General features: G+C 37.8%; 1 protein-coding gene across 1 annotated transcript in view; it reads left to right on the top strand.

Annotated features, from left to right (window-relative positions):
• si:dkey-220k22.1 (multiple epidermal growth factor-like domains protein 9) overlaps positions 1 to 25230 on the top strand; it is a 118589-nt gene that overhangs the window by 16047 nt on the left and 77312 nt on the right. The window contains exon 2 of the mRNA XM_053485772.1: positions 7980 to 8178. Coding sequence (XP_053341747.1) covers positions 7980 to 8178 — 199 coding nt within the window. The remainder of the gene's footprint in view (positions 1 to 7979; positions 8179 to 25230) is intronic.

Raw genomic sequence — 25230 nt, 5'->3', positions numbered from 1 at the left:
AAAAACCCTCACACTAGTGTAAAACAAACAACGCACTGATGAATGAAGCTTTGGATTGGACAGTTTTGACACGACTCTCGTGATTCCAGAGCTCATGTTTAGTCTACTGTACTTGTTCCTGCATGAGAGTGATTCAGTAGCGCAGAATTCATTAAGAATCATTTAGTTCAAATTTTAAGTTCTAATTTATTGAAATCCAAAACAAAAAAATCAGAAGTACATAAAATGTTTAACCTCCAGTTGAACTTGGTAGACGCTGTGATGGCGCTCGTCTCTCAACTTTCCCATTGTGTAATCTTATCTTTAGCAAGGTCACCTCCAGTCTACCAACATGCCGGTCCTTCAGTCCTCCAACGGGCCCCTTATTTGCTGTAAGCTCTTTCTATCCCTTCTCTCCGTTTCTCACCCCATCCACGATTCTAAGCATATACAAGTAATAAAGATGACTTAAGCGGTTGTGAACTGTTAAAAAGCATTACAGTACAAAAGCGTCAGTGTCAACCTCTGTGCATGCCTTCTTGATTTGTGTGTTGCACAATAAATCATTTTCCTAGCAGGCATTCAAAGTTTTATAATGATAAATAATGCGGCAAAATCAGCAGCAGGCTTTCGTCTCTGGAGGGCCGCTTTGCTCACGTGTTTTTACTTTCTGACCTCCAAGCCAAGCGCAACAATCCGGCGTAGGCAGTTTCCGAAAACCATTCCAACACGGTCTTGCCTGCCAGTGGCGGTCTATGAGCATGTGTGTCAGCATGAAGTCCCTTGCTTTTTCCTATCTCTCTCTCTCTCTCTCCCTCTCTCTCTCTCTCTCGTTTCCACTGCCCACGATAGTCTCCTCCAGGAGATACCACCTGCCTTATTTTCATGGAAAAAAAAACGTACTGCAGCATTTTTTTTTTCCCTTCCCATGCCCACACAGTTCTCAGCCAGTTTTTAGTGTACAGGTAACTGCACCTGAGAGGGAGATGAAAGAAAAGCAAACTAGCAAGTCAGCAGTCAGAGCCTTACTGTTCAGTGTTTATTATGCCTCACTGTATAAGGGGTATAACCCAGTGACATCATCAATCTATGTACTGGATGAATGTTTAGGGAACCAGATTACCTGCTTATTCTCACCAGCGTAAAAGGAAAAGCGTCCCGTGTGCTGTATCTATCGCATCCCAATGCACACGTCTGATCTCGATCCTGTGAATGTTGGCAAGCTTTTATCTCTTCATCGTCTATTCATTCTGCTTAATAAGATCATATTAGGTTACATCCTTATATTACCCGAGACATCATCACTGTGTGAGCATTATGATTAATTACACAGTGTTTCAGTAGTGATGATTAAATATGCCATCTTAAATTCTGTGACCCCAGCAACTATGCTGCTGAACAAAATCGATTTTTGAGAACGATTCAGCTGCGGCCAGTGATAAACCAATAAAATGTATTGATAAACCACACTGCATTACCTGGTGGTTGGCTGGATAAGCCAGATACCTGCTAGGTCAAGCTGTTAAATAGTTAAATATTAAAATCTAAGTCAGCCTCATAGTGTAGTGAAAAATTTCTGCTTCATTATGAAGGTCAGATTTCTAGATCACTGTCTAATCCACTGGTATAATTATCTAACAAAATATACTACTTCACAGTTAATGAGGCCTGTTTAATTTAGGCTTGAGCACATCAGTAATGAGATAAGTGTGCTCTACTGGCGTACATTTACAGGCCACTTCATTAGGTACACCTTGCTAGTTCTGGGTTTGACTACCACCTTTGTCTTCAAAGCTGCCACAACATCCTGAAGGTGATCTGTTGGACTGGGATCTGTTGCCTTTTTGAGTACAGTCCACTCATTGACATGTTTAAGAAACCAGTCCAAGATGATTTATGGTGTGTTATATAGTGGTCATAAGGGAATGGACATTGTCAGCAATAATACTTGGGTTAAGCTGTAGCATTTAAACGATGCTTAATTGCAACTAAAGGATCCAAAGTGTGGCAAGAAAATTAAACCACTACCACCCTTAACCGTTTATACAAGGCAGGATGGCTCCATGTTGTTGAATAAAAATTCTGACCCTACCATCCAGATGTTGCAGTAAAAATTTTTAGCCTCAGTTTCATGTTCTTATCTGACAGTGGTGGCACCCGGTTGGGTCTTTTGCTGGTGTAGCACATCTGCTTTATGGTTCAACTTGTTCAGCATACCTCGGTCGTATCAAGATGTTATTTAAGTCACTGTGGCATTTCTATCAGCTGGCCATTCGCTCAGAGAACTAAATGTCTTTAATGTCTAAAATGTCTTTTTTTCAGACCATTCTTTGTAAATTCTAGAGATGGTCGTGCAGGAAAATCCAAGTAGATCAGCAGTTTCAGAAATACTTAGACAAGTCCGGTAGGCACCAACAACCATGCCGTGTTCAAAGTCCCCTTAAATAATCTTTCTTTTCCGTTCAGGAGCCTGGTTTGACCTTCAGAAGATCGTCTTGACCAAGTCCACATGTCGCTGCCATGTGATTTTGGATAATTGGCTAATTAGATAATTGTGTTTAATATGCAGTTGAACAGTACCTTATAAAGACTGACTTCAAATAGAGTTATAGAGAGTAAATATGGGGTGTAATGTCAAAAACAACATTAAAAAACATACACTACAGTGCATTTGAATATTTTAATATATATGTAATTGATTTTCGGATCATGAAACCTCGACGGTGAAATGGTTCCAGGCAGCGAATCTTTTCCCCTGAGATATGAGAGAAGGGACAGCGCTATGCAAAATGCTTACAAATTGGCAGATCAGGATTTGGCACTGTTTGTGGGCTTATTTAGTATTTTATCTCAATTTGAAAAAAATTTATAAATAAGTTTGAAATTGCTCTGTATTTTTATCCTAAATATGCATATTGTGTATGTGTTCAAAGCGGGTTAAGTGTACACTTGTAAGTCAAAGACGTATATGAGATGTCACAAGCATTTTTTATTAAAACAGATTTTGATTATTAAATATTAAACACACTTCTTTCCAAGCAGAGGACTTCTCAGAGTGTGACAGCTTCACAGCACAAAATTACAATATAATAGACTTTTTTTTTTTTTTTACTGCAGTTTAAGCCATGGATAATATCATGCAATATAAAGAATGATTTACACAACATATTTCCATTGCACCTTGGCGTTAGAAGGAGCGAGGGGGCGGGACTACATGGACATGGAGAGGATGAGTGTGGGAAGGGTTGCACAGAGGCACTGAGGGGTGGAAATGTGTGGAAATGCAGAGGGGGAGTGGGGGCGGGGCAGAGAGCAGACAAGAGTAGGCGGGGCTGCGCAGAATTGCTGACGGAGAGTGAGGTAGGGGTCTGTGAAGTGTGTTGGCAAGGAGACATTGTTAAACATTGTTATATTTATATATAGATAAATATCCATGATAATCATTTATACTTTGTTTTAAAATACAGTAAAACTTTGGATAACTCGTATATCAAAGTGAGAAATAATAAAATCCCAAATGATTAGTTCCACAACCCAGAAATATTCAAATAAAAATAATTAATACAAAATATGAAGTAAAAATAAAACAAATTAACCTGCACTTTACCTTTGAAAAGAATCCTGCCTGAGCAGTGTGTCTGAGCAGTGTGTCTGTGTGTGTGTCTGTGTGTGTGTCTGTGTGTGTGTCTGTAGACATACGAGACGAGATGAGAGGAGGGAGTGGGTTACTGTGTAGGACGACGTTCACTCACACACGCATATATTAAGGTACATACATATTAAGGTACACACACACGCACACATACACTGCTTGGAAACACTGCTCTGCCTGGATTTTTTCAAAGGTCAAGTGCAGGTTAATTTGTTTTATTTTTACTTTATATTTTGTACACACACACACACGCACTAACAGAAACACTGCTCTGTCGGGAAAGCTCTTTAACAAGGAACCTTTCTAGTTACACTTGCATGCATACACGCGCACACACTAACAGAATCACTGCTTTCTGAGAGAGAGACTGGATCTTTAACAAGAAACCTCTTTAATGACACTTTTGCTTTTTGCACACACACGTGGTCGCAATGTTATAGTAAACAGTACACATGCACAAATGAGACTGAGCATGGGAGACATGTACCCCCAATCTCCACAATAAACTCACAATAATAATAATAATACCTTAATACTTCGATATATACGTTGATAGATTAAGTTCTGCAAGCTTGCGTGGTCACATATTTTATTATTTATAACTTCAGTATATCCCTTACATTAGCAGTGTTTGTCCACTGATTCCAACTCCCCATGCTTTAAGCCTAATTAGTTCATACAGAGCCATGAGTTCAGGATTCTGAGCACACAGTTCGAAACAGTATGCTGTTTTTAATGAGTAAAATTCTGCTTTCCACTCCATGTCAACCTGCCTTAGGAGATATAGACCCCTGGCCAGCAGCAAAATGCCCCACCAACAGAGAATAGTCATTAACATTTGATGACATTCCTAGCTTTTCTCTTTGCTTGACAGCATATTTCTTTACGACGTGCAGAGCTTTTTTTTTTTTTTTTGGTGATAAATGAGGTGTGGTGCCCCGCTGCTTGTTCGTCTCGGCACTGTGCACCATGTGGACGAGACTATTGCGCTTTCCGCAGGAAGTCACATGAGATGGACAACCCAGTGAAAAGAAAAGAAAGCCTCCCAGTGTTACTTCAGAGTTTCCACTAACGTTTGTACCGTTTCATTAAACGCAGGCGACTGAAATGGTGTTGGAAAAAAAGGCGACTTTTTGTTTTCTATAAGTCTGTTAAAGGATATAAATTTATATTTTAGACACTTTCAATACATTTCGCTATAATTAAACTGTTTTATACCACAAGTAGTTCAGTTTCACCTCGAACATGAGAATGAGGTAAAATGATTTTAAGAAGCTGATCATCTTAAATATTTTTTTAAAATGAAATGTTTATGCACTTTATACAGATAATAAAAAAAATAACTTGTTGAAACACTTACGAGTTTCATTTCAGTAAATCTGTGGCTACTGTACTTCCTGTTCTAATCTGAGGGATGTGGAACCTTCTGCTGCTGTATTTGTATTTAGCATCGATTGTGCGTTCTGCACCGCTGTTGTAAAGAGCGCTTATTTGAGTCACCGTAGACTTTCTGCTTGTTTTTGTTTTCGCACAATTCTGTATGAACACGACAGACTGCGCCCATCCACCATGCTGTGCCCTAAGTGACTGCATTATATCGCACAACGAAATTGGATCTCAGTGTTATAGTAGTATCTCTTAGCCGCAATATTTTCATAATTCAGAATTCTGTATCATTTTTATATCACTGATGATGTTAAATGCTGACTATAATCAGAAGGGGTTATAATAGTAAAGTCAGTGCAGCTTGCTGCGTAGCTGAAGACGGTCAGAAAAAAGGAAAATACTTACAGTGGGCCCAGGATTACCAGAATTACTGTAGACCATAGAGAGATGGAGGAAGGTGGCATTTAATTGATGCGTCAAATTTCTGTTCATACATTATGGATGGCCAGGTGCAAAGAGGGGACACCAGGATGCACTATGGAAAGAAAACAAGCTGGCAGTGTGCTGCCCTGAGTATTGTTCTGCTGGTGAACCTTGGGTCCTGACATTCAGTGGTACCTCAAATTTACTAATCACTTCTAAAGGTGAAATTGTATATTGCGAAATCCATTTCCCAAAAGAAAATAATGTAAATGCAGGTATCCATTTTTATCTTGTTACCGTCCTTGCTACCATTGGGACCCATGTTGCTACTGTATGTCTTCACTAAATCTTGTTCAAAATGCAAAAAAATGATGTAAACTTGCTTTCTTTAGCCTTCCCCTGACACAAACGAGTTTTGAATGGCCCCGGAACAGACTCTCGTGCAACTTGGCCGGTGTTCGTTTTGTTTGGTCATACGCAGAAAATGCTTCCCATGCCAATTTTCTTGCTAAATTTCAGGGAGAAAGCAACCACTGTATTTTGACACATACTACCTACCTGACCTTAGTAACAGAGCGAGGAACAACCCTTTAAGAGGTGTGAGCTACTTTCAGAAGGATAATGTGAAAATTGTTCGTGTGTGTGGGATGTCCTGGCCAAATAAGTCTGATCCATTTAGACCCCACCTCAGGAAGGCTCTGATGATACGGTCTTAGTGCCAAACACTACCAATACTACTACTTCTTGTCTTGGGTCAGGAACAAGGATGGGTCAGGTACTGTTTTTGTGGAAAAAGGACGACAATGGTACACCAGACAGGTGGCTGATCAGGGGTTTGGTGGCGTTTGGGAAAGGAGAAGGATTTCGCTGCGTCAGGCCTGAGGGACTGAGATAATATTCTACATTTATAGAGATATCTTGATAATATTCATAAATATTCAACATAAGAGAGATAGCGTGGACATGTGTACTCAGGCCTTGAGATGATATTCAGCACATGCCAGCTTTATTTTTAGGTTTTACATCCATTTCCATCATCTAATAATATACCTTTAAACATGTCCTTGTACAATTTGTTCTTTAGCTACTCAGCTCAGCTCAGTGAAGGAATACCCGAACATTATCATTATTACTCACCATTCTGCTAGTCTAGTGAGGTTCTCTATCTCTATTCTGAAAAAAGTTAATAAACTAATAAATTCAATAAATAAATAAATAAATCGGAAACTAAATATTACAGAAAAGTATATTACTCTTCGCCTGAGGTGGAAATGATGGTCCGTTAATAAAGACAAAGACGAGACGATGTTATTTTAGGTCTATTTTTAGGTTTAAATGTAAATTTTTTTATTTATGCAATTTTTTTTATTACAAATGTAATGGCAAATCCTTGTGGCGTGGGCTAAAGCAGATCCTGAGGATAATTTAATTAACATCAGATATAGCAGTCGTTTTCACTGCTGTTTTGGTGTTCTTCTTTTCCTGTTGAGAAACAGCTGTGTCTTTAATTTGATTTTATACTATATTTAATCTTATTGATATTAGTTGTTTACTCTTTTATTTATTTTTTTTATTTTGTTCCTAATTCCGTATTAATAATTGTTTTTAGTTTGCTTACCTTTTATGTTTGTTCAGTTTGCTTGAAAAGTGCTTGTAAGTGAAATGTAGTATTATTATTAATTTTATTATTATTATTATTATTCTAAGTCATTAGTCATAAGATCTGAAAAACTGTACGTGATAAAAAAAACTGTTTATTTCCAGCTTATGTCTAAATGAAAACTCAACTAGCATCTAATCATTACAGCCCTTCAAAATTGGTTTTTACATCAATAAAAAAAGGTTTTCGAATGTTCTGCATCTCTCTGCTGGAGGCCGTTGTGTGAATACTGAAGAAAAAAAGTCTTGTTAAGGCATGTGTATAAAAGACAGATCTATGGTTACTGTTTTGATTGTCAGTTTCTCTGTTTTTCGTATAGATTTTGTTTTAGACAAGTTTTAAAAACTATAGTTTTGCTTGACTTAGGCTGTCTCTCACTCTTTCTCTCTTTAGTCTTTATCATCTGTTTCTTGCTTTCTTTATTATCCCTAAAACTTTCTTTTTTGTCCTCTGATTCAATCTTTCCTTTTCTATCTCTTAGTATTTTCTTTGTCTCTGTATCACTTCAACTGTCTTTTTTTTCTCTCTCTCCATTTTCTGTCTTTCTGTCCCTGTGTCCTTCTCAAATTCTCTCTTTTCTTCATCTCCCTGTCTATCTCCATTCTTTGTCTATTTTTTTTCTCTCCTTTACTTTCTTGGTCGTTTACTTTGTCTCTCTGTTTTTCTCTTTCCCATCTTCTATATGTCTTCCTTGCTTACCTTTGCCCATCTGTCTCTCTGAATATTTTTTCATGTGTCTTTGTATCACTTTCTCTATCTATTTGTCTTTCATTTCTTGTCATTCAATCCCATGTCTCATTCATGATGTCTCTTTGTTTCTCTGTTTGATTCTCTCTCTCTCTCTCTCTCTCTCTCTCTCTCTCTCTCTCTCTGTCCCAGGTCCTCAGTGTAACTGCAGCACAGACGGCTCGGTCGACCCACACAGCTGTGACCCTCACACTGGCGGCTGTACGTGTGTGCGTGGCTACACGGGGTTCCGTTGCGAGCAGTGTTACAGCGGCTATTTCAGAAACCACACAGGTGCCTGCCAGCCATGTGACTGTGACTCATCCGGAGCAACGGGGCCACAGTGTAATCGGTACGTCAGAGAGGTGTTCATTTTTTGGTTTTGTTTGTGCCCCACCCCCAATTCCCGTACAGAACACACTTTGCCAGCAGCCAATTTCAGTTTCCCTCAATCCAACTGATGCACCTTACATAACGGTGTATCACAGGTTTTGTGTTCTGTAGTCAAAACAGGATGCTCTTTTTCATGAATGATGTTAACCCTTTAGAGAAGTGAAAAAGTACAAAGGGTAAGGCAAGTTATTTATCCCCGTAGTTTAAGAGCTACAGTATGCACATACATGCCTGTAGTGTAGCGAAGAGCGCATTCATGGATATTACGCTGTTCCACATGCTGTCCTATAATAACCGCATTCAGGTTATTGCGTCCGTGTTTCAGGAAGAAGATTCATTTTCATTTATACTCCTTATCGACTGCACTAATGTGCTCCACTACACACCTCAGCAAACAGATTCCTGTCACGCTACATCAGGAGACAAATTATTAGACATTAAGCATAACTTTAGCAAAAGTTATGGACCTACCCTTTTCATAATGTCAGGGCAAGACCTGGACATGAATGGTGTACATCTGTGTACTCTTAAAAACTTTAACCCACCCCAGAGCAGTGAGACAGGTTGTGTATTACATTTATTATGAAAAAATACACATTAAGTGTGTGTGATGTCATTTTTAGGATGAGTCAGCAGTTCTGGGAAAAATCTATTAATATATTATTGGCTTTGTTTATGTTCTTCTGATGTAAGGTAAGTCATTAACGTACTGACGGTTTATTTCTGAATGGTTCATCTTCAAAGTCAACGGTTCGATTGCACCTCAGGCCTGTATGTGTGGAGCTGGATGGGTTTCCTCCGCGTATTCTGGTTTCCTCCCGTCCTGTACAGAATAAGCGCTATAGAAGATGAATGAATGTACATGTGTATATATGGTATATATGTATAGAAAAGCATCATTTATGTTCTCTTAAGTTGCATTGATTAAGTGACAGATTCACAGATTGCAATTTTCCTATTTTGTTATAATTTCGGTTTTTTATTTCCCTAAGAACTATAACTGACAGTAGATAACCTAATCTTTTTAAACTGCTACTTATGCATCGTTGGAGTGGGCCGTGTGTTCCCTATAATAGTACAGGCATGGTGGGCCGCCATGCCAACGGGACCCCCCGCGATGCCAACACAACAAGGCCTTTTTTTCTTTTTCTTTTTTAATCTAATCCCATCCAATGTACCCTCATAGGAAAATAAATATTTACATTTGCAAGTCTCTCAGGTGGCTCTTTCTGTGTCTCCTCCCTGCTTCAATCTGATTCACTTCTGTCAGCTCTGGTAAGAAAAACAAACAAACCCGGGAAAAGTGCTGCACATGAACACTCTCATTTTTTTTCCTTTTTAAAAAAAAAAAAAAAAAATGAACTAAATGGTTAAGCTGGCAACTTAAGGGACACGAGTGTACAGTAGTTAATATGCAGGGTGATGAGCATTAGCATCGAAAACAAAGTTCATTCGCTTTCTAATATCGCTAATATACACATACTGCACTTTGGTAGTAGCTCCTTCATATACAATCTCCTGGAAAACGGTGCTTCGAGAGAGTAAAAGAGATAGAGGGAGCATATCGAGTCGTCTTGGGGTAAACCACAAAACGCACTTCACTATAAAATACAGTAAAATGTGCTCCTGCTGTGAAAGTGATGGCAGTTTTGCTCGCTTGGTTTTAATAGTTGTAAAATATATGTTAAGGGGAATTTAACGGCCCCATCCGTTCATTTATATTTAATAGCCAACGTTATTCGAAAGAGCCGACTAGCTGCTGCTCTGTAGTAAGGTCTTGTGCTATGAGATCAGACTTCCTGTTTACTTGGGTAATAGAATAAAAGTTGACGGGTTGGCCTGGTTCCTGGAGTATTATCAATGTTAATGTGTTAGTTATATGATGTTAATGTTATGGCTGTTTGTTATGATCAGTTCTCTGGCCAGTCAAGCTGAAAACTGGCTGATTTTGCTCTCTGATCAATCAGTGGATCTTTATACTTAACACAACTAGATTTCTATAGAGCGATTTATCGATAATTTTTCAGCATAATGAGCTGCATCTGACTGACGATGGAGTTCACAGATTACCACACATCGTGTAAGAGTCTTAATGTTTATTCAGCATTCACATTTATATGCATTGTGTTGCTGTCGTCATTGCAGTCACATGTGAGAATCATCCCGTTGTGTTTCACTGATCAAAAGAGCATTCTGGATGTGCTTCTCTATATTTCATGTCTTTGATGGGTCGATCCAACTGAAACAATGGAGTCATTTGGTGCTCAGGGCTCGTATGCACAAAGCTTCTTAAGCCCAAAAGTTTCTCCTCATTATGAAATTTTAAGAATTTTTAAAATTATGAATTCTTTTTAGAATTTCTCCTTAAATTTAAGACAAAATCTTAAAGATAAAAATGATTCACTAAATATCTTAGACCTACATAAAACAGCTCCTAAGGTAAAAATTGTTAAGCGTAGAGAGGCTTTAGAGTTTCTATAGCAGAGGACAAAATGGCGGAAACAAGAAATATTCTCCAAACATAAGGCTAAAAGTAAATACTTCTTTACTTCCTTCCATCTCTCTTGGATTGTTGGCTACATACCATCTAAAGGTGCACCTTAAACAGACTGTTCTGCAATCATGTAAATTGGTAAAAGTTCAGCTATTTTGCTCCCATCAATCTGCAATGGATTACAATTAATAAAATCAGTATGGTAAATAAATGTAAGAACTTAAATATAGTAAATACGGCATGGAAATTGGTTGCTTCAAAAGTAGATACATTTTCCAATTTGTCTGTTTTAATTAACTTTAAGATATTTAGCCTAAAACAGAAACTTTGCATAAAGTAGCCTGTAGTCATGATTATACAATTTCTTTTTATACAAACATTATGATTTCATTGACTGTTCTATTATCATCTATTCTATTTTTAAAAAGACCGCATTTTAAGACACTTAGAGATGTTTTTATTAACCAATCACAGTCCTTGAATTGCTGCATCATCCCATTTAAGCAACAGGGTCAACCACACCCCCTCACTAAGATAACAGGTTTTGTACTTTTTTTTTACTCAAAGTTTCCTAAATCACTTTTAGTCTAGGACTCCCAGCTAGAATTTTTTAAGCTAAGATACAGAAGGATCTCTCTGAGAGAATATTAAGAAACTTTGAGAAATCTGGGCCCAGGAATCTTTTTATTATTTGTGAATTATATTTAAGTTGACAACTATTTTTAGCTTTGCTTGATTTGCCTGAAATAATGAATTTCAGTTACAAACAAATCCTTAGCGTTTTGCCTTTATGATTGGTCTCGTGTCAGGTTGCATCAGTTTGCTAAGATGTGCGCTAAGGCATAATGTCACATGTCCTGTTTCACACAGGAACGAATAAAATGAACACGAATGCCTCCGCACAGTAAAGTATATACAGAACTTGCAATTACTGTTCTAAAACACAAGCTTGTATACTGTAGGTTCCATTATGAAATGCTCCCACTCGTTGATAAACACGGCCAACACCTCTCTCGCACTGTATTCTGGCAGTAACTCCCTGTCTGTCTAAAAGACTTGCTTTGTTAGATCTTAATTATTTTTATTATGCACATAAAATCAAGACCCTGATTAGAAAAAGGTCACAGCCATCACTTCTAGTCACAGTCTGCTTCCAGGACCTTGTTACACTGCTAGTGTTGCAACTAAAGAATAATTATTAAAATGCAGCTACAAACCATGAGAGCCAATGCATTATGCACATAATGGCAAGGGACTGTGAAATATATTTAGCTATTAATTATGTTTACTGTGCCATAGACAGGCGATGATACTCAAACTACTCATCCAGGACTCTTCTAGTCTTGGCAGCCGTGACTCTGTTGCTTTCTGCATAACAATTATAAGTCCAAAAATTATCCACACTCTGGCTGTAGAATGTTTTTTCATATTAACTTTTAGAAAAGACAAATACATAATTTTTCAACATAATCCCCTTGCTTTACACTTTGTCAGAAGTTTCAACTCTTTAATAAGCATCTCACTCTAACACTGTTAATTGTTTGGACCTTTTTCCTGATCGTGATCCAATACTGGCCCCTAAAAAATCACAGAGAATTGTAAGCATTATTTTCCAGCTGATGGTTGACTTGAACTTTTTCTCGGTCGGCAATTAAGGATGTTTCCGTTCCATACTCTGTGGTTTACTCTCCGACTCTTAGTGATGAATTCATGTCTCGTCAGCAGTAATGATTCTCTTTACCTTACTTAGTGTATCAGTCCAAATTTTGTTTGCAAACGCATCTGTTTCTTGAGCACTTCTTGAACAGAAAGTTTTAATATAACTATATTAGTGCGGATAACATTTACTCATTATTATGTTCTGGAGCATTTCCACATCAGAACTGATTGAAATGCTTTATTTGTGCTTTATTTTGTATAACCACATGGACTAAACTGTTCTTCCTTACTTGATGTTATGCCGCATGTGTTAACCTTTGGCAGTATCATCTGTATCATTTGCCAAGTCATACAAAAGAAAAGGTCAAACGCAATCGGCAGCTGAAATCTATGTCGTTCATTGTGTGTGGCACAAGGTCAGAGAATTGTTAAAGAATTATAACCGACATATTTCATGATTATCCACTAATAGGCACACTTACATGGATTCTTATATTCCACTAGTAATGGGAATAATATCACAATTGGATTAAAAGTGCACTCTATAAGCTCCTTAATCGTGTGACCTGATCCAGCCCGATCAGATCAGTAAACCCTTGAAAGTCCATTCACTACTGTACATAAATATTGTACATGTAAACATTCGATCCTTGTCAGAAAAAGTTCTTTATTCTTTCTGTACATTTGCAGTTTTTTTCTTCTGTTTATAATACCAGCAGGAAAAACGCTTCTCTGACTGCAGAACCACTTTGCTCATGTAAAACAAAAAACCTCCAGGGTCGAGGGTTTCGATTCCTGTCTCGGGGTCTGTGTACGTGGAGTTTGCATGTTCTCCCAGTGCTTAGTGGGTTTCCTCCGGGGATTTCGGTTTCCTCCCACAGACCAAAGACATGCAGATTAGGCTAATTGGTGTTCCCAAAAATGACCCGTACTTTTTCTGTGTGTGCGTGTCTGTGTCAGCGTACTCTACGATGGATTGGTACCCTGTCCAGGGAGTGTACACTGCCTGGTGCCCAAAGTTTCCTGGTGTAGGTTCCAGACCCCCTCGCGACGCTGTAGAGGATAAAGCAGTATAGATGATGAAAAAAGTAAAAAAATCCAATTCAAACTGCATTTGAAATTCACAAGTTTGTGTAGTTTTTTAGTAAGAAACTAACTATTTAAAGGTGTCCTTCATGAATAACATTGCTAGAGTAGGTTGGTGCCAAAAAGTGACTTGCCACTCAGTAGTGTGAAAGTAGGACTCAGGTGAAAATCTGCTTATGAATCCAGTCTACGTTTAATTCAATGGGCTTTTTATAAATATCTTTGCTTTCATGTAGAAAATTAGTCCATTTTAAGCTTTTCAGTGAAAACGTGTCTCCGGTTTGAATCAGAAACGAGGGATTCTAGTAGTTTTCCCCCATTCATCTTTCTACTGTATGCATGTGCTACAGATACTGTACTGTATGCAGTGTGTGGTTGAAGTTAGCTTTGCTCTGCTCTGCCGGTACAGTGTGAGTAATTATAGCCTGGCAGCAGGAGACCGCCTGCAGTTGGAAACCGCAGTCGAGCGAGGCTTAGCTATCCACTTCTGTTTGGATTGGAGAGAGCACAAAGCACGCAGCCCGCTCAGTTTGAGTCCAGGCATCGGCTTAGCTCTCCACTCTCCCGCTAAGCATCAGAAGGAGGTTACGTCCAAAAATTTAATTGTCACGATAAACTGTCAAACCCCCCCACACACCTCCCAAATACTGTTTGGAATCTCTTTCCTTTTTTTTTTTTTTCTTTTAAATTACTCTGCACACTGGAGAACAGGCTTTTGTATTGACGTTTTTGGGCAGATATGAGGCAGGAGAGTACAAAGAATAGATTTTGTCAGTTGTTGCTCATAAGAGAGCATCGCAGTAATATTCCTGAACAGCTGCGGCTATCGACTTATACCTGCTTGGTTATATGGAGCTTGTCAGCAGTAGCTGACAGTTTGCAGAAACAAAGGCTGGTGAGAATGGCTAGCCCCATACAGCATAGATGCACAGTCAGGACCAGAAGTATTTATAAAAGAAAAAAAATGTGTACACCTTTACAATGGATTTCAATTAAAACAATCAAGATGTGATTAAAGTGTAGACTTTCAGCTTCAATGCAAAAATAATGCATTAACTGTTTAAGAATTATAACCACAAGCTGTTTTATTCCAGAGAAAGAAGATAAAATGTATAGCATTCATTCCATGATTGAGTTCATAGAAACTCACTTAATATAAGGTCCAGAGAGGTGATGATGCAAGTGGAGGACGCCATCTTCTTTTTAAACAAATTCCTCTTTAAAAAGAAGGAATGCACTGGTGATCTCAGCCACAACATGGAGAAAGAATAAAAACAAATCCACAGCACTTTGGAGGAGGTAGGCGTGTCATTTGTCAAAGTCTTCAATCAAGATGCTTTCATAAATGTGAATGTAAAGAATACCGCTGGTAACACCGAACAACAGAAAGGTCTTCACTAATAAATAAATAATACATAACTAAATATGCACGCTATATTCTGGTATAAGACTGAAAGAGAAGAATGCAGAGATGAAAGGGTTGCGCTTATGTGCTGATGCATACCACATCATCTGTCAAACATTGTGGAGGCAGTTCATTTTATGTTATTTAACCAGTTAAACGTTTAGTTTAGATTAAATTCTCCTTTACAAGAGCGACCTCGCCCAGACAGCAGCACAATACAACACAGCAGCAAATACAACTAGCAAAAGCATTGTTAGACATGACAAAAAACTAACCATGATCGAAATGTACACATCTGATTAACTAATTCACAGGAATGCACAGGAAACATTGCATGGGTGGAGGGAAGAATGGATTCCACTAAATACCAGCAAATTCTGGAAGCAAACATCACACCATCTATAAAAAAGCTAAAGCTGAAAAGTGGATGGCTTCTCCAACAGGCCAATGATCTTAACCATACCTCAAAATCCACTATGGAATACCTCAAGAGCTGAAGGTTTTGAAATTGCCATCACAGTCCCCTGATTTAAACATCATTGAAAATTTGTGCGGAGATCTTAAAAGAGCTGTGCATGCAAAATGACCAAAGAATATTAAAGAAGTAGAAGCCTTTTGCCAAAAGGAATGGGAGAAAATCCCAAGTACAAGAACTGAAAGACTTTTAGCTGGCCATAAAAAAGCGTTTGCAAGCTGTGATATCTGCCAGAGGAGGTGTTAATAAGTACTGATTATGTAGGGTGGCCAAACCTTTGCACAGTGCCCCAAATAGTTTTTTTTTTTTTTTTTTTTAATCTTTGTTTAATTTATGACATAAAAAGTAACTATGCATCAATGTTCGCTGATGAATATTGTGCATTTTTTCCAAGAGAAGACTTCATTAACATCTTTTCAATTAAAAAAAAAATCATCAAAACTTATTTATCTAGGGGTGCCTAAACTTTTGCACAAGACTGTATGCGAGTCCGATCCACCCCATCAGAGCAGCTCACCCCCTCTTCAATCAGAGTTTTTTTCTAAATTAAACTTTTCTGGTACGTTTAATCAAGCATGTTGTTTAAAGTTTATGGGGAAAAAAAAACACATTTGCACATTTTCAGGGTGTCACTGCTGGAGAGCAGAAATTCTCACTGGAAAATCTGAATGTTGCTATACTCAACCCCATAACCCACATCAGATTTGATATTAAGATGTAGATTGTGTGTGTGTGTGTTCCTGGAGAGTAAAATCTTTCTGACAGCTAAACCGAGCTGCCAACATGCCACCGATGCAGTGGTCTAGTATAGAAGTGGGTCATTTTATTTCTTAAAATCACACAGTGGCTGCAAATCTGTCTTACCGTGGGAATCTGGAGGGCTCGTTTAACTGGAGCACTGGAGACTGAGCGAACCCTGGCACACAAAGACGTGCTCCAGTAAAACTCTGAATTATTCTTAAAGCACAGCATTAAGGCTGAGTCAGCAGGTAAACCTCGTTTCACCCGCTGATATCCAAAAAACACACCATGCAAGATTTCCCAGCTTTCCAAGCGATTAGTGTTGTGTAGCTTTAGATGATTAGTTGCAGCTGACCTTTTTGAGTTACAGATTAACAATAGTTATGTTTCTTAAAGTGTAATATTAGCTAGAGCTCTGTATCTACACTTGGCAACTGTACAGTTTTTTATAAACCATAAAGACATTGTGTATTGCACTGCATTTTAAAACCGTAATGAGATATTTACACAAGGTTTTTATTCATAGTTAAGTAGGTGTACAGTACATTAAACCAGAGGAAGACAATCCCTACTTCATATTGACTTTCGCAAAAGAAACATTTGTTATCTGGTTATATATTTTTAAACACAGTTAGGATCAAAATGATTTATGCACACTAAATGTTTTGCCCAGGGAACAACCATTATCTGCAACATCAGACAACTAACCATATAACTCTAAACCAGAAGTCATCCAAATGCGTAATAAAAAATAAATAAATAAAAAAGCCGCTAATAATAAGATGATGTCGTCTGCCTTTGGATAACTATAAGCACAAGGGATAGCATGCGCCACTTTTGTGTAAAAGGTAAAGCATACAGCATGGATGAAATGTACAAAACTGTAAAGTTGTCCATTTTTATCGCTTAACGTGCTAACAGTTTGCTCTAGCTAGCTTGTTTGTCTTTTGTTTGGTTTTTGACTTAATAAGTCAACCAGGAATACAGTATGAACTGATGAGCAGAAGGGTGCACATGGCCATCTATCGTAGAGGAGTCGGACATGCATCAGTCGATAAATCTATTTCCCTGCCATGCTTGTATAATGGGACAAGAGCAGTAGTTCAAATAATGGCATAGCCGTAGCTTAACTTATCTGTGCAAGTGAACATTTTATAAAAGAAGTTTACATGTACTCTTGATTCTGTATCATTCATTTACAGCATGTGATTAAATTATGGATACGGTCACATTTGCGCATTTCAGATTTTTTTTGTTTGTTTTTTGCATCTCATGATGTTTTATATTCATAATTACAAGTGACTTTTATTTGACTCTAATGTGGACACGTCTGTGGCACGTAAAGTATGTGCACATCGATACGTCTTTGTCCACGTTATCTTGGTTAAAATGCATCATGTTTGTGCCAGCACTTATTCATTTCAAACAATGTCATTTTAGCGAAAAGTATGCATGGGATTTTGTTCTGGAGGATGACGAGGAGTTAGTCAGCTGTATTTGTAGAGGAAGGAAGAAGGCCAGATGCCTCAATTTAGCAGTTTTTACAGCTGTTGGTAGCACTACTGATGCTGACTAACGTCAGCAAGAGCTCTGCATGTGCACCGAGGGGAAAAATGTTGCTTGAATTCCCTCTTCTCATTCAAGTCGCATGACTATGAATTTGATAAACATGTGATCTGGGACCGCGTATAAACGTGACTGATCTGAAAAATGTCAGATTTAAGCATTTAGACAGGCTTAAAAAAATCAAATCTATGTCACGTTAGGGTAAAAAAAACTGAAATTAAGCCCATGTTTGCGACCACATTACAGCCTGTTTAATTCAGTACACTAGCTAACTAGTAAATTATTTATCTGCTTTCCATTTTGCTCCACAAATGATGTCATATGGTTGAAGACTCCGGTTTATGAAACGGAAAACCAGGCAGACCAGTGCTATCAGGGATCGAATATATTTCTAAATAGGTCTTGTCCTGGTAGTGAGAGATGTAGTGTATGGATAATTGAATTTACTATAGACATTCTTGCTCTGTAACACTCCATTAATGCGTAGCCGAAAGAAACAAGCCTGTGGGCACAATGCCATTTGTCTTCTAGTCCACTTGTTTTTCAGGGGAAGGTTGTAGCTGCTTGTGTATTCTCTCTTTATACACGTATATTCATGTTTCAGCAACTGGAATTCCATCTTCTACATTTTTCTTCAACAAGAAAACTAATTATGGCCTTGTTTATGGTTGAGGTGACTTTAAGGACCTGAAGGCGTTCACTTGATTACATCATACTACACCACATGCCGCGGAAACCCACATGCTAAAAACAGCCCAAGTTGTTCCAGTATCTGTTAATCATTGTACTTATTTACAGACTCACAAACACACATGCGTACACAAGCCCCCGTCAGCCTACAACACATTAGCATTCATAACATCATCTCTAAAGTAATAATTAGACGCGTAATTGAGTACTAACGTGATTAGTGCTGATTTGTCCATCAGACTTGGATCTAAGAGAGGGCCAAGTCATAAGCCGGTCAGCCACAGTGTGGTCATAATGAGATTTTCATAACTGAGCCAAAAAAAACAAAAAACACACACTCGGTCACTCACCATGAAACTAGGCAGCAAAACTAGACACAACATGGATGTGATCCAACCACACGGGTCAGAGCACAAAACACGCAGTGCGAGATCACAGATATATGTGCGTGTGTGTGTGTGTGTGTGTGTGTGTCAAGATATGTGTGTGTTTGTGTGTTTGTCTGTGTGTGTGTTTGTCTGATGTTTGATGTTGTATGTGTGTGTTTGTCTGTGTGTATGTGTGTTTGTCTGTCTGTGTGTGTGTGTGAGTATTTGGCTGTGTGTGTTTATGTATGTGTGTGTGTGTGTGTGTGAGAGAGAGAGAGAGGGAGAGAGAGAGAATGTTTCTATAAGAGGAAGTTGAGTTTATTGAAAATTTAAATGCAAAGGTTAAAATAAATAGAGATGCAGTAAGGTAAGGGTTAGTTAGTACACACACACACACACACACACACACACACACACACACACACACACACACACACACAGCACTGCTGAATTCTCAAATCTGACATGTTGATTACTTTTCTATAGCAGCAGCTCTGGTGGTCGTACCCACTGTAATTCAGATCGCTGGTGTCCTTCTACAAATAACAACTCATTCACACGGATTATATAACAGACCCGACACTAACAGTCAAAAGTTTTGACACACCTAATTCCAAGGTCTCTCCTCATTTTGCTTTCTGTCTAAATTGTAAAGCAATGCTGAAGGCATCCAAAATATGCAATAATCTTTAGACAGTTAGGGCGTGTCCGCTGCTTATACTCTTTATTAAGGCCTGCATAATGGCTCTAATCTGAGGTGCTGGTTGTTAACTGGTGATTTCTGATGCTGTGACTCTAAATAAACTTCTTCTCTGCGGCAGAGGTCAGTTTTGGTTTGGCTTTCCTGGGACGGTCTTCATGAGAGAGAGTTTCATCATGGTGATTAAAGGGTTTTGCAAATGCACTTAACACAACACTGTTCTTACAAGAACTATTCCAGAACAGCTGACCTTCATGTCCTAAAATAACAACTTACTGTTGTTGTTGTTCTGAATTACCTGATGTGCAGTTTTATTGTTATTTTTAAATCTCCAGTATTGTTGTAGAATGTAGAAAATAAATCACAAAACCAAAAACATTACATTAGGAGGCGTGTCCAAATTTTTGACTGGTTTTGTATATAAAATTTAAATGTTAAACAGTTGCAAAAACGTGTTTAACTGTCTAGGAACCTGAAGTCTTAAAGTTACAGCAGACATGCACGTCCTATAAATTTGTGTGTTTTTATCTTTGTGGCAACTGTTTGGTGAGACTCTGGGTGTCCACATAGTTTTGGCCATTATGTTTTGTTCTTATTCACTTTAAAACAAAGAATGAAGGAAGAGTAAGGAAATGACTGTTCATAGCTGCTATAATGTCAAGAATAACATAAACTATGTTTTATGGATGTTTTATTATTTTTTATTGAGTAGGAGTAGTATTTCTTGCTCCCTGTTTAAAAAAAAAAAAAGATTAGCAGCTGTTAACAGACGCACTGAGAGACAGAGGGGGAAAGGGGACGACATGCACGACCACCATGTGTGAAAGAAATCTGAAGAGCTTCCACGCCCACCGCAGGTTTTGTGGGGCTCTATAATGAGAACCTGCAGTGAATTAGTGAGAACCAGATGTAAAGGAGCTTGTGATTCAGAAAGACAGTCATGTTTCCTGTATGCCCTTTCCCATTTGCTTAGATATCGAAATCTTGCCAGAACTAGTTGTTTTTTTTTCTTCTGTAAGTATGGAATCATTTAGCACTCTATAGATCAAATGCAGTAATTCCGTGCGATGGTGTATGTATGGCCTTCACGTGCGAGCCTTATATGGTGACCCGTCAGTGTTTGATTTAAAGTCTGTCTCGAAGCTTCTTACAAAGCACCGTTCTCCTTCTCTGTCATGGCCCCATGTCACTTTCCACAAATAGCATGGATCCTAGGATCTTTATAACTGGGAAGTCTGTATTTGTTTATTTGCATGAAATTAAGAAGTGTTGAATGCACAATCAGTGTTTCAGTTTGCTACTGTATGGGAAGTAGCATCTAATTAAAACAATCCTGAAATGTAAAGCGCTTTTGGTATTTACATATTAAAAGACATAAAGAGAAGAAAATAATGGAGCTTAATCTTATTTCAGAGCTTTTTCCTTAATCTAAGCATGACTCCAGTGTAACTGTTTATTTGCATCCTCTGCAGAGAGTATTAAGAAATTTTGCTTTACAAACTCGTTACGTGTAATTAGAACTAAAGAAATGCAAATGTGAAAAGCAGTGTTTAGTGTTTGGTGATGAAATGAGACAGAATGTTGTTTTTGAGCGTAAAGTTTTGAGAGCCCTCGAAAGGCCTTGAAAAGCCATAATCTAAGTCCATTTGACTTACTTTTAAACATTTCTTTTATATATCATCCAGTTTTTAGCTTTCTCGACCTTGACCGGTAAACACCCAATCAGCCTTGGATAAAGTGATTCTAAAAGAAAAGCTTTTTCTTTTCTTTTTTTTTGTTTTGGTCATCAGGAGACCTGCTATAACCATCTGTAGCCAGGCATTTTGTGTTTTTGAAGGAAGTGTGTTATAGATTTCACCCTCCCTGGTGAATCTTTATTTTCGGTCAGATATATGTTTGTGGAAAAACGCGCTGATCAGTAAACTGGAGAAAATAAACATGTAAATCCACAATTTTTGGAGAACATTTAAAAGTTATTAAACAGTCCATGTTTTGTTTTATTTGATGGATTTAAGTGAATTTTTCATAGAAGTTACAAATTTTATTATTTTTTTTGCTGTCAAAAAGTCTGAATTGGTCAAAGTCAGTATCAGTAGGTCACTAGATACTTCTGTAGGTATCGGCAAAGAAAATTACAATTAGTGTATCTTTTAATATACACTTCCTGCAACAAAAAAAGTCACATGCACCAAGGCCGCCTTAACCGTTGATTACTGTACACATTGTGATGTTCAGTTCATGTGAGAAAATGATTCCTCATGCTGAGATGTGATAACCTGGTCATACTGTACAGTGCATTAAGTTCATCAGCTGACTTCATTTTATTGCCACATAATGTGGTCTACAGTGGATGTGAGTCTAGACCTGACCTACTGAAGTAACCCCAGATCATAACACTGTCTCCGGAGGCTTGAACAGTGGACACTATGCCTGATCGGTGCATCGCTTTATGAGCTTCAGTTCTTACTCTGATATTCTCTGTGGAAGAAGGTCAGTCTGAACTCATCAGACTGCATGACCTTTTTTCATTCCTCCCAAAGTCCAGTCATTATGATCCCTAACAAATTTAAGTGTTTCTTTTTCTGATGAGTTTCATTAACGAGTGTTTTTTTGGCAATGGTCACACAGCTGTTTAGTCCCGATCCTATGAGTTGTCATCATATTATGTATACAAATGTTTTTACTTTCACTATAAAACATAGCCATGGTTTTAACTATTGTTGTTTTTCTTTTTTTGTACCATGCATCCTTACTAAGTGATCTTTATTCATGATTTTTCATTACTTTTCAGCACAGTCACTACATGTTTTGATAATGTGTTTAGACAGTTTTTAACCCAATTCCAGTAATTCAAAATTTCTTTAATTTCTTTTGGTGCTTGATGCAGCCCAGTAATTTGGCCTGTTTTAAAGTGTAATCTTTTTGGCTTTTTTTTTTTGTTTTGTTTTTTACAAATATATAAAATATGTGTAACTTTAAAGTTAACTTAAAAGAATTCAACCAGTTTATCTGCGCTAATAACATGCACGTCCTTTGATCTTCCATCACTCTTATTTATTTTAATATGTCATTGTTCTTTCTTACTCCAGGAGGTTTCAGAATTAACAATTAGACAACATCTGGCAGATTTCTGAAATGTTTTCACATCAATGTCTAATTTGCATGGAGTGCAGCAAACTAGCATTTTTTCTAGAGCATGTGAAAATGTAGAGTAGTGCGCTACTGGTTGTTTTCGCACCTTTTTTGCACGTTCATGTAAACAGAAAGGTTAGAGTGCATTCTGTTTTTTTTTTCCTGTTTATTTGCTTATACTATTTTAATCAAATTTAAAGCTGTTCGCTCTTCCAGCTTGATGTGAACTGAAAGTTGATTATGGTGGTGATGATGGTTTTAACACTCGAACTCAGCTTTCATTCGAGTTGGCTAATTTTAGGTCGCACATGAGCTTGGCTAATGGTGACTACTGTAAATGCTTTCTCCGAAATGTGCAAGCGAGGCTTGAGAGATCAGTGCTTGCAGATACGCCACTTGGAGTGTTGGTTGGCTGAAAACCCTTTGTCAGATATCTGACGAGGTTCATGCTCTCTCTCTCTCTCTCTCTCTCTCTCTCTCTCTCTCTCTCTCTCTCTCTCTCTCTTTTTCTCTCTCTTTCACTTATACATGCTGCTTTGGGACAATGCTAATTGTTAAAAGCACTATACAAATAAAATTTAATTGAATTGAACATACACATACACACACATATACACACACGTGCACAATTAAATCTTTCATGAAAGTAAGATATATCTTTAGTCTTATCATCGTTTTGGCTTTCTAAGACATTTATAGATAACTCCAGATGTGTTTAACATTATCGGCTTTTGTAGATTCCACTATTTAAGTAGACTGAGGCTTAAGACTGGACAACCTCCTTCCTAAAGGCCATGGGAAAAGCCTTCCTGAGCAAAAACATTCAACTTTCAGCTTCGACTATTCAGCCACAAGGCGCAACAGAAGTTGTTGTCATGCTTTCAGTTTAACAACCTAGACATTACTTTAGGTGAAACTTAATAACCTATTCTTTTTTTAGTTATGTCATTCCAAATACTGTAGTGTCTCATTAGTTTAACTTAATACACTCATTCGCCATATAGCGTCCTTACACTCGCTGGACACTTTATTAGGTATACTTAATTTTTCAATCATATTGCTGCTGTCATATCCACACAACATACTGCATTTTTACACTTCTGTTTTTATATCTGATATTTTTATACCTGATAGTTTACAATTTCATTTAGTTTATTCTGTAAAATAGTGTGTAATTTAGAACGTTTCAGCCTAAATTTGTAATTGTTATTTTATATTTATTAAAAATATATCTTTTGTTTGATTGTACTCTCCATGGCATTTTTTTGCATGCATTTAGGAAACTAGACATGGTCAAGACGATCTGCTGAAGTTCACACCCGTCCATCAGAACGGGGAAGAAAGGTGATTTAAGTGACTTTGAGCGTGGTGCTGTGGTTGTTGGTACCAGACAGGATAATCTGAGCATTTCTGAAACTGCTGATCTACTGCGAATTTCACACATAACCATCTCCAGGGTTTATAAAGAAAAAATGGTCTGAAAAAGAGAAAATATCCAGTGAGCAGCAGTTTTCTAGGGCAAAAATGACTTGATGTCAGAGGACAAAGGAGAATGACCAGATTGGTTCAAGCTGATAGAAAGCCAGCAGTCGACACATGTATCCCGTGTTTCTTGCCTGGGAGGCACAAACACAAGCAAGATAGTAAAAATGCAAAAACAGTCAACATGGTTCAAGGCCGGCATGTGTGTGTGATATATCTGCGACATTCAGAACAAACATATAAAGCATTGCTAAAGAGAAAGACCCCTCATGGAAAGTACCTATAATACTGCTTTGAGGTTATGAAAACAGATCAACAAATGTCTTTTGCTTTCATAATTAATCAGTAGCAGCAAAGAAAAATTCCCGCTTTTTGCACACACGATTAAAAATATTTCATTGCAGGACAAGAAGTAAACGTTCCAGAATTGTTCACGTACGACCTGACGGTCACGCGTCTCAAATGTTCCCGAGCACCAAGCAATGATATCGTCTCAGGAGGTGTCATTAGATCTTTGACCTAGACCACGACTTTCAAACCTGATTACTTTGCCGAACGATCTGCAGTGGCATGGCTTTTGAAACTCCTGACAGTCTGACACATTGCTAGTCACACGGTTTGTTCTGCACAGTTTCATTTTGAATACTTCACACATCCTTTTTTATGATGTAGTTTGTTTTGGTTTATTTATTCATCTGAGCGCAGCAGCTTGGTGTATTGCAAGAAGAGCTTTTCTACAGCCTCGGAAAGCTCTTTTGCTCATCAGTTTAACGATCGTTCGTTTCTTTTCTGTGTGTCATGAATAGGCAATGAGCAGTTTTACTTGCAGTAATGTGCTAAGGATATAAATGTTACAGTGCTGAGAAAACTGCAGTCACCATGGTTAAGATGTAGTAATATTCTGTTCTCTTGCATGTACCTGTATCGATGTCTATTCTTGAAAAGTCTGAGTCACAGTTTGGTAATTTCCTGGCCTAAAGACAGAATAAAAGCTTAACTCAGTTGTCAGTTAAACAGTTGAAAATCCTTCAACTATGAATGTAGCAAGTTCCTTAAACAAACTGAAGTTATCTGATGGTTTGGATTTTTAGTTTGTAAAACTATAACATATCAGCCATTGAGATTTTTTTTTCCAGTTTTTTATACTGTAGTTTTTTTTTTTTTAAACATAGTGTTTTTTTAATAAAAAAGGCTGTAGAGTTTTGATTCAATT

The sequence above is a fragment of the Clarias gariepinus genome, chromosome 24 (assembly GCF_024256425.1).
Source record: "Clarias gariepinus isolate MV-2021 ecotype Netherlands chromosome 24, CGAR_prim_01v2, whole genome shotgun sequence".
NCBI classification, from domain to species: Eukaryota; Metazoa; Chordata; class Actinopteri; order Siluriformes; family Clariidae; genus Clarias; species Clarias gariepinus.
Note: the sequence above shows the minus strand (reverse complement) of the source record. Positions and strands in the feature narration are given on the sequence as shown.